Source organism: Triplophysa rosa, linkage group LG12 (assembly GCF_024868665.1).
Source record: "Triplophysa rosa linkage group LG12, Trosa_1v2, whole genome shotgun sequence".
NCBI lineage: Eukaryota > Metazoa > Chordata > Actinopteri > Cypriniformes > Nemacheilidae > Triplophysa > Triplophysa rosa.
The window spans coordinates 24,511,836-24,522,220 of record NC_079901.1 but is presented as its reverse complement, the minus strand read 5'-3'; the positions used below and the strand labels follow the sequence as shown (position 1 = coordinate 24,522,220).

At 39.4% G+C, this 10,385-nt stretch overlaps 2 protein-coding genes across 3 annotated transcripts in view; both read left to right on the top strand.

Annotated features, from left to right (window-relative positions):
* prtga (protogenin homolog a (Gallus gallus)) overlaps positions 1 to 4,708 on the top strand; it is a 31,676-nt gene extending 26,968 nt beyond the window's left edge. For both annotated transcript variants that reach the window (XM_057348760.1, XM_057348761.1), the window contains 5 exons: positions 558 to 695; positions 875 to 998; positions 1,099 to 1,234; positions 1,336 to 1,431; positions 1,786 to 4,708. In XM_057348760.1, coding sequence (XP_057204743.1) covers positions 558 to 695; positions 875 to 998; positions 1,099 to 1,234; positions 1,336 to 1,431; positions 1,786 to 2,115 — 824 coding nt within the window. In that variant the 3' untranslated portion in view covers positions 2,116 to 4,708. The remainder of the gene's footprint in view (positions 1 to 557; positions 696 to 874; positions 999 to 1,098; positions 1,235 to 1,335; positions 1,432 to 1,785) is intronic.
* A 656-nt stretch (positions 4,709 to 5,364) lies between these two features.
* On the top strand, positions 5,365 to 9,999 carry pygo1 (pygopus family PHD finger 1). The gene is made up of 3 exons (XM_057348780.1): positions 5,365 to 5,573; positions 6,565 to 6,653; positions 7,113 to 9,999. Exons 1-3 carry the CDS (start codon positions 5,525 to 5,527, stop codon positions 8,163 to 8,165), a joined length of 1,191 nt encoding a protein of 396 aa, XP_057204763.1. The 5' UTR covers positions 5,365 to 5,524; the 3' UTR covers positions 8,166 to 9,999.
* The last annotated feature ends 386 nt before the right edge of the window (positions 10,000 to 10,385 follow it).

Here is a 10,385-nt window from a genome sequence, read left to right as displayed (position 1 = left end):
AGCCTGTGTTTAATTCTTTTTACGAGGTCTTTGCGCCACATTTACCGGTGCAAAGTCAAAATCAATTTTATAATGATAATTGGAGTCCCGAGTCCAAGTCGAAAGCAATTTTTTTCGAGTTTTTTTTTTTTTTTTTGCAATAATGATCTATATGAATATGATACTATATGAACCATTTTGCTGTAATCTAGGCCAAATTAAGTAATGCAATGAATTGCTTTGCTTAGCGTTTAGTCTCGTGAGTCATGAGTCCAAGTCAAGTCTCAAGTCAGCCGTTCACGAGTCCAAGTCGCAAGTCTCTGTCTTTGAGACTTAAGTGCGACAAGTCGCGGACTCGAGTTTCCATCTCTTTCTAACAAGTTGCCAAAAGGGACTACATATGTTCTACATTTACATTTAGTCATTTAGCAGACGCTTTTCTCCAAAGCGAGGCAAACGATGAAGCAATTTAAGTAACAAAGGTGCATAGTAAACATCATCGAACATAAAATCTAAAAAAGAATGCTACAGAGGGTTAGTTTATCGCGTGCGACACTAACCAACAGTCTTGCCTCCAGGGAGCATCACTATGGCTCTGCTGGAGAAACTTCAGTCTGGTCAGGTGTACCTGGTGAAGGTCTCAGCGTCCAATCAGATGGGAGATGGGCCGTTCTCACCTGCGGTAGAGCTGACTGTACACTCTGCTCATGCTACAGGTGAGTTTCGGTTATGTAGCGCCACCTACAGGACACTTAAGACTATATAATTATAATATAATATAATTATAGCAAAATAAAGCAGACGCATTAGGGGCAAGAAATGCACATTACACACTTTGTCATGAGAAGTGTTGACTTGCATTAAGTAAACTAATGTTTTAATGCCTCCCCTGCAGCGTTTTCGGGCGGCTTTTATGATCTGGATCAGCGCTCAATGACCGGTATAGCGGTGGGCGTGTGTATCGCTTTAACCTGCATCCTCATCTGTGTGCTCATACTGGCCTGCAGAAGCAAAACCAGGTAAGAGCTCACCTGCACTACAAACACCTGACATCTTCCTCTCACCTTCCTGTTTCTATGGTAATGCCGTGACTGACTTCAATCATGCGTTGCGATGTAGGAAATCCTGCACTGCCAAATCCATCAGACAAGGAGGACTGACTCCACCCACTGCTGTCCATCTGGCCAATGGGAGTCAAGCTGAAAGTGCAGAGGAGATGATGCCTATGATGAGGGACCATTTCGTTGACGCGAAGGTATGTTTAAAATGACACGTCATATCACGGGTGTTATAGAATTAGTTTGAGCAGACGGCTCTTGTGGAAGCGCTCTGATGAAAGCGTTTTAACACTTTTAGGGAGGAACAAATCTGATCATTAACAGTGATGGTCCGGTGAAGCCCACCAATGAGAAGAAGAGAAGCAGATGGAGCTTCTTCAAGAAGGATGAGAAGGTATGAAAACATTTCTTATTGTTAAAAAATATCATTGATTATTTAGAACAATTTTGTAATTGATATCATTTGTTCATTTTCATTTCAATGACATTTCTTTACTGTAATGTGTTTTTTTCTGATTATTCTCAAAGGTGTTTCTCACGAGGTTCTAAGATAATTATATTTACATGATATTTACATAACTTCAATATTATGATCGAGTAAACATAAAGGACCAAATATAGCATATAATATATACAAATCTTAATTCTTGGATCAGTTTTTTTTAGAAATGAATTGTTTTTGGGGGGGATGTGAAAGGAGCCAGAAACCATTCATATCATCTCTGTTCTTTCGTGTTTGTGAACACAGGATGTGAAGAAAGTCTCCAGTCCCTCTTACTCGTATTACCCGGGCACCACTCTTCTGAGTTACACCGAAACATCGCCCGGATCCCCTCGCCATCAGCCGTCCTCTCTGCAGGGTCTGTTCGGGTCATCAGAGGGCAACAGCGAGGGCTCTCATTCCAGTGAGACGGGAGACTCTGGGCGTTATACTCATGATGATACGGAGGGATCCAGCAGCCGTCCGGCCTCCCTGCGGGACGAGGAGAGCGAAGAGTCAGACCGTTACGTGATAGAGACAGAGCATCACCTCTGTGTCAAAAATGCAGAGGAAACGACACCTTCCCAACCCGTTTAACCCAAACCCAGAGCTCTCTAACGCCCCCTGCTGCTTACACAGACTCATTACGGGCTGTTGTGTCTGTGTTTCTTGGTGAATGTGTTATTTGTTTCTCGCTTTTGTTCATTCGTTTTAAATGATTGTGTGTTTGAAAGAAGCTAAAATCTCACCCACCATGAATGTTTTAAAACGTCAGAATATGTTTCTGACGTTGGCTCCCAGTGAGGATGGAAAGCTCACATTCTAATCTACCTCAGTTTACCCATGATGAGATTTTCCTGCTCGGTATTTAATATCTGCTTACACGTTCTTCCGTGCAGCAATAATTCTGCTATTTCTCGAATTTGTGTGTTTGTCCGTGTCTGTTTGATTGTGTCATCCTGAAGTATGGGGTTGCAAGGATGCATCGTTGTATTTTCACTCAGGATCATAGTTTTATCTTCCTCAGGTATATGAACGTTAACATTTCCGATGAATGTTTTATTTGAAGACGTTTGTAGACGATTGAGCGTTTTGTGTTGACGTCTCCACTCCGAAACTCAAGAGGTGTCTCAGGTTCCTTGTTTGTGTGTTTTCGCTCTTATAGTTTTGTACTACCTCATTTGAATGTTTTTTTTTTTTTTTTTGTAGTTTTGTTCATTTTCTTTATCTCAGGGATCAAGAGCCGTGTGTGTGTGTTTTATACCGTGATTGACAGGGTATCCTTGTGCTGCGCTGAATGTGTGTTTAACCTCTGTCATGGAGATGGATTTCTTGGTTTATTTCTTTCTCTTTTCTATTTTTGAGTGTGAAGTTACAGAAAGCTGCTGACGTTGATGTGTTCTGCAGATGCCGATAGCTTTAATAACTGGCCTTAATGTATGAAGAGCTGAGCAGAGATACGAGTGGAAGAGATTTTTACGATTGCAGTCTGATATTATGGAGTGAATGTTCTAAAAACCAAAGATAATAATCTAATCTTAAGTATACAATGATCATAAATCCACTAAAGATCTATTTTTCTTGAAATATTACTACTACTGAATATGTGTTTTAGTTACTTTCGTGCTGTGGTATAGTCAAAGCTATTTTAGATTTAGAAACAGAAGTCTAGCACTTGTTTGTTTTGTATTTCGCTAGGTCACGCAACTGAAATGTGCAACGGTGACGCGCCAATCATCCCTAAATCTGTTTGCGTCTTTCTTTTGTCTGAGCTGCTGGCGTTGGCTGGAGTTCAGGGTAACCGCGCTGCTTTTATGACCCGAGAGACGCTTTGCCAATTTTATGACCTTGAGAAGTGAAAATGTGGTCAATCAATATTAAGACAATTGATGGTTCGATGCTTTCAGGGTGAATCTCACAAAACAAGAACTTGACTTTAAAGCCAATTTTAGTGAGTGAATTGCTATTTTTATTTCGTGGTGAAATATGGCTGATTTTGACAAATTATGTGAGATTCACCCCTTAAACCAAATATCGGCTCCCCCCATTAGAATTTCAAGCTCCACGTGGATGTGTTTGTGTTGTACATGGAGATTATATGCAGAAGAGAGATGTTATTATATTATCAATCATCATTCATGTGTGGCTGAAATTCTTCTCAATCAGGGGAAATTGATCGGTCTTGAAAGGCCAGTACATGTCAATCAACGAGACACAATCATGTTCTAAAGTTTTCATTTCAAACGCAAACAGCCTGAAACCAAAGATTGTTGTCACCGTTGCACAGAAGATCATTGTAGATTCCTTTCTATTCGCATGATGTTTGTCGTTTTTCTGAAGATTTTCTACTTGTGGAAAGAGCATCAGCTAACCAAAAACCGTGTCAGGTGGTCAGAATTTTAATTGTTTATGACATTCAAGCAAACCAAAGATGATGGATTACAAATGTTTTTGTTTCCTTTTAACCCTTTCTCACTGGAGGAGAAATATTGTGTTGTTTTTTCGTGAGCTGGAAGTGGTTTTGAGGCTAACGTATATGCCCTAAATATTGACTAAATGTTTGGTTTGCTTTCCTTGTTGGAAAACTCAAAGCTTTTAAAACCGTCCTGAGTTTGTTTGCCCATTAAGACCAGTAAACCTGCTTAGGCCGGTTTAAGATGTGTTGTTTAGTATAATTTGATGCTGGAAATGTTTTTATATGTATTTGAAAATATCTTATTGTGTTATAATAACAGTATTAATCTGTTAAGTCTGCGTTGTGAATTTTCTTTGTGCAAGTGTAATTCTACACATCAGTTCAGAGTTTTACTCAGGAAAACATATTAGTCCAGTTTCACGTCTCTGCATTCTGTACTGAAATGTGTAATGCGCTTGCTTAAACTTCATTTCTGTTATGTTGTTCTTCTGTTCATGTGTTCTGTTGTGAACTGAAGTGAGATGTGAGAGCGCTTCAGAAACTCTGTGTGTTCAGTGCACTGCAGTAACCGCATCTATAAGCCTTAAAAACGGAATGTATTTCTCAGTAAACCTCTTTTCATTCTTTGATTTTCTTGTTACAAACAAACATGTACCGTGTGTTTATTGGGAGATATTTGATTCCTGTTGAACAATACAGGGTAATGTTTACATCATGCATTTGGTTAAACCCCACCACAGAATGTTCGTTATAAAGAATGATTTCCAATTTAAATAAAATAAAATAAAATGTTGATGGCTTTCGTTATCAATGGTGCATATGAGATATTATTAAGTTTTCTAATCTCAGTTGAACGGATTCAAGAATCCAATTGACCCGCATTGAAGCCTAGAAACTTGGACTCATTTTTATAAACACTTTTTTTCTGAAAGCTTTATTGACAGGATTAATATACAATTTTGCTAAAATACAAAATTATTTTTATCATTTATTGTTATTTTTTAATTATTATAATATAATAATTGTTATTTAATCATCGACACTACCACACAGCAAAGGCTTATGCAGGCTATTTCCCACTTTAACTCTAAAATAATGTCTAAAACGGCGCTCTTTTAATGTTAATTCATACTTTTAATGTTTTAATATGACTAAATTATTAGGAACACAAATATTTTGATGTTACTAAATACTTTCAACCATCCAGTCGTTATTTCCGGGTTTTAGGTGGGAAATATACCAAACCCGAGGTTGGTAGTTTATGATGAAGGATGACTTCTGCTGACGCGATCAGCCAACCATCCAATGGTGAAGGCGTTCTCTCTTCATTATTAATTAGATTACGATGACGATGCTTCGTATCCAGCCAATGGCGAAGTTTCGGTTCATTAATATTAAATACACAGCGTTCGCCAAAGTAGGAGTGGTGCTTGAGTCGCTTCCCGGTTGCGCGCCGAGCGTGCGCCTCCGCCGTGATTGCAGCCGAACGGGGAAGAACGAGACGAGTTGGCTGCTGTCACTTTTTATAACGTCAAAGTTACACCGTTTTCCCGTTCATTCCGCGAGTTTGAGTCATGCGAGGGGCCTGTAATGTCCACTGAGCCGGATAAAGATTCATTCTCTCTGAAACGACACCGAGGTAACGTGAATCTTCCGTGTTTGATCATGTGCGCGCGAGTCTCTCGCGGCTCGTGATTACCGGAGCGGCGGCCTTCGGGCCTTCAAAGAGCAACAGACTTGTTTTTATTCTTGAATGTGAAAGTAAATGCCAGAGAGAGAGTTCGGCGAAAATGAGAGTTTCTGTTAAGTTTGTGTTGAACAGATTCACAAGAGAGAAACAAATCTAAACAAATCGAAGTTTGATTTGCCAAATACACATTAATACAGCAACAGACAATGACATGTCATTTAATAAAGCAAATAGCCTAGATATATACATGTAGACTAGGGTGGCTTCATTAAGTTAAATAATAAATAAATAAGTAAATTAGGTTAAAGTGGGACACTCAATTAACGTAAATGAATGGGGAAAGAAGTGTGCCGCTTAATCTTAGTTCACGCTATACATGGCAAAGAGTATTTATATAGGCTCAAGAATATGCATTGTTACATAATATATGACAGCCATTTAGTCATCATATTCATATGAAACACAATACTCATGATGTGGTGTTGGCCATATTTCCCTAAAGTTTATTTTCTTAATGTCATTTGTAAGAGATTTATCATCACGTGTGCCTGAAATAGCATGTAAAATCAAAATGTTGTGTATGTTTTTATATCTCTTATCTTTGAGTCGGCAATATTACATTTAGATTTGCTGGTACATGACAAATACAATAAAATGCTTTCTAAATCATTGCTGTAAACTGTAAAGACCACCTGTTACTCACAGCTGTATTGTAAACGAAAGGCTGTGTTAAGTTATTCAACACAACTGAGAGATGAACTCTTTTTTATGTGTATAAGATACACTCGATTCAAGTTTTGATTTAATTCAGGAAACTTAATTAAGATTGCAGTGTAAGGAATACAGTTCTTTTACAATTTAGACTTTATTTGAAAAGTGTAGTAATTATTTTCGATAACAGTATTGACCTGAGTGTTAACCTGACGGTGTGGTCTTACAGGTGGTGAAGGTGGGCTGGGTGATGTTTTTGGGTCTTCTGGTCTGCTAGTGGGGAGTCCTGAGAAAAGGAGACGCAAGTCTAGCACACAGGTAACACATATGAACTTTTATTCCGGATGTGATTAATCACGATTAATCGTTTGACAGCCCTTTCCACTCATCACTGTGACCACAGACACTTTCACACGTCAGTCATGAGATGTTTTAGCCAAACCCACCAGCTCTGAGATCAATCAGAACATTGCAACATTTGACTCGGAAAGATTTTTTTATGAAAAGAGGAAATCAGAAATGAGACAGTGATTCCTTCTATTCCCATAACGAATTTAATCCAATGAAAAAGATACAGTAACTGTTTACTAGTCATTTGAATCGTAATGCAAACATATGCAGATACATGTAGTTTAAGATTATCTTTAAAGCAGTTTTGCTTAAAATTTCTCTCAGTGTAATAAATATGATTTTTCATTTCTGTTATTTTGCTGTTGCTCTTTATTGCAGGTGCATCACAGAACTCTGATAATAAACGTCAATGTGTTTGTCTTCCAGGCTCTCTCCTTCTCTCCTCTGTCTGAATATGCCCCTCCACTAAACCCGAGCTCCAATCACTTAATAGCCTCCAACCCTTTCGATGACCGCTACAGTTTACCATCTGTGAAGTCATTGCCGTCTGCTAACCCTCACTTTAGCCCCTCACATTACTCTGGGTTTCGTGGCTATGGCACACCCAGGATGGCCCCTCACACGGGCAACAGAACGCCTTCTCACTCCCCGTATCAGATGAGAAACCAGCCCCATCCCTTTTCCCAGAATCCCACGGGCATGGGTTTCCACCGGGCACCGGGATTTAACTACGGGCACCCCGAGAACCCCAATTACGGGCACAGCATGGGTCAGCCCTTTAGACCGGGTCCTGGAGAGAACGTCAACCCTCAGAACCCCCATCAGAATCTGAACCACAGCAACAGTCCCGACGGTGTCCCAAGGTTTGGTCCGGATGGGAACGCTAAAACAACCCCGGACATGAGTCCTAAACTCTCTCAGCAACAGAATAACTTCAGCCGGTCCGGCACGCCCAAACAGGACCCGAGTGACACCATCAGCAAAAATACCACACGGAACCCATCGCCACGGAAACGAAGCCAGAACTGCGAAGACGGCACGGCCGAGCTCGGAGCGAAGGGTCGAGGGAACACACCCGGGGTGGAAAAGCTCAACGGTGTCCTGCACTCAAATACTGAAGCGCTGAAGTGGTCACCGCGACCTGAAAACACCCAGACGGATAAAGCTCGCCGAGGAAGCAGGAATAAAGTTGAGAGCCGCTCTGTCAGACGGAGCGCGTCGTCTGAGCCCATCTACCCGTGTGGTATATGTCTGAGCGAGGTGAACGATGATCAGGAGGCCATTCTGTGTGAGGCTTCTTGTCAGAAGTGGTTTCACAGGGTTTGCACCGGGATGACCGAGACGGCGTACAACCTGCTGACGGCGGAGACGTCTGCGGTTTGGGGTTGTGACGCTTGCATGGAGGACAAAGGAGCTCAGCTGCTCAAAACTCGAGATGCACCGGGAACGCCTTCCGTGACCAGCGACGGACAATCATGAGAACAAATCAAGGGTTGTGTAAAGTTCTCCCGTCTCTGGACTCGCCTCATCAAGTTCTGCTTGACAGCGCCTTTTGAAAGCAACATAAACATTTGAAATCCTCATCTTTTGGTACACTAAGCCTTTACATGGAGAGATTTTGGAGATGGAGAGGATGTCAGAGCCCTCTCTTTATTTATTTCTGCCCATGTTTATCATCGTTTTCTTTTTTCTTTTCATGTCGTGTGTGTATTTTCAGAAGTGTTTTATTGCTACAAACCTCTTGAGGAATCTGTATGCTAATAATTCATGTGTTTTTTTACGTGGTCTTCCCAGTTTGTTACATAGTTCTGAACAAGCAACTTGTATTTCCTCTGATGTTTTGTTTCTGAGGCTCCGGGTCAGCAATACTCTAGTGCTTCAAAACTATTCAAATGCTTTTGAATTGATGACAATCATTTAATAGTTCAAGGGTTGGGGCTTTTCCATTGAATGTAGCTTTGGAGTTGATTGACTATAGAATATTTTTCAGAGGAAGTGTCGAGAGATTAAAGCTTTGTGTGTTAAAGTGTTGAGGGACTCTGAAGACGCACGTAGTGTCGGTGAGAAATGTTCCGGCTTGTGCTGGACTGCACTTTGCTTTCTTCCCTCTGTTTCTCATTAAGTGATGCTCATTGATTGTTTCTTGGTCAAATAAAGTGAAAATCTTGAATCAGAGCCAGAAAACAAGCTTGAGGTACAACAACAAGTGCACTTGAAACTTGTATGTTTTTGTGATCGCTTCCCTGTTTCTGTTGAGGTTAAGATTTGTTTATTTTGCCAAAAAACTAAAGAGATTTATTACTTAAACGCCCTTTTTCTTCATTCGTAGATGCAAAAATATATCGTGCATCATGACCTTTTGAAAAGTGCTCTTTGAGGTGTTCATGGATCAATCTCACAAGATGTGTCATTTTACCCCAGAATCACAAAATGAAATATTCATTTAATTAATCATTATTAATAAAACGATGGATGTAACTAGACTGGACATGTTTTTGTGAAATTCATCTGTGTCGTCTCCAATGTTTGTTTGTTTTTTATATTATTTTTATACCAGCTGCAGTCCTGTTGGTTTGGATTTGTTATTGCAGTAATGTGTGAATGTGTCACGAGCTCATGAATGTGTATTTCATGTCTGGCATTTAACTATCCCGATGTTTCCAGACCTTTTAACTTGAAGATGATGTGCCATTATTCACAAGTATTCTTAAGTTCACATTCAGATATGACGAATTCACGAAAGAAGCATTTTGAATGATCCCTCTGGTGTGTTCATTTGTCAACGGGTCATGATGTGTCTTTAAGAACAATGTATGAACAGTTATTGTGTAATTGGCCACATTTGAATGTTGATCTCTGGTACCTTATGTCTTTTGAGTTCTTTAAGCAGATGGCATTGTGCAGTGATATAGTCAGATCATACCCACTTATCAATATTGGGTGAGGATATTTGTGATTTGTGCAACTCGTTTATATAACAGAACAATGAATGTATGAAGCCAATAAACTGTAAATAATGAACAATATGAAGCATTTAACAAGAACTCAAAAAAAACAAGTAGGTAGAGTTCGTAGGCCACAGACAGTTTGTGAATGTAAATTCAAGTCGTCTGGTGTGTTCTGATATTCTCTGTGAACACCAGGCTGGTTTTACAGAGAAACCTTTACAAAACGTTTGTTTTACTTCACACTGCAATGATTAATAAAATGTGGTTCACAAGTCTTTCTTCTAAACATTGTCAATGAATTTGACTTATTGAATATGTGATAATGAACTTTTCTTCAAATCAACATTACAACTATATTGTTTTAACCAGATATTGTTTCACTAGGATTTAAACGTTAAATCCATTCGAATTTCTAAGATGCCTTCATTTTTTTCCAACAAGGAAAATGCTTTTGTATAGTGATTTAATACCCTTCCCACATGGACGAATATTGTAGTAAACTTCATTATTTACCATTGGAAATGGATAAACTGTGATAAATATTGTAGTGCACTTTACTATGGTAAAAATGGTCAAGCATTTAGTAATAGTATAGTAAAGTATTATTTACTATAATGTACAATTATAAATAGGACTTCGGTTTTTTTTCTTGTGGATTGTTTTTTGAAATGCAAAAAGTGAAAAAACATCGAATACATTTACATTGATATTTTATGACCATGTACGTTACTTTTTATGGCTCCGCCCCTTG

Coding starts and splice junctions, on each gene's coding strand:
- pygo1 (XM_057348780.1), top strand. CDS start 5,525: ATGTCCACTGAGCCGGATAAAGATTCATTCTCTCTGAAACGACACCGA. Junction 5,574..6,564: donor CTCTCTGAAACGACACCGAG/GTAACGTGAATC, acceptor GTGGTCTTACAG/GTGGTGAAGGTGGGCTGGGT. Junction 6,654..7,112: donor GACGCAAGTCTAGCACACAG/GTAACACATATG, acceptor TTTGTCTTCCAG/GCTCTCTCCTTCTCTCCTCT.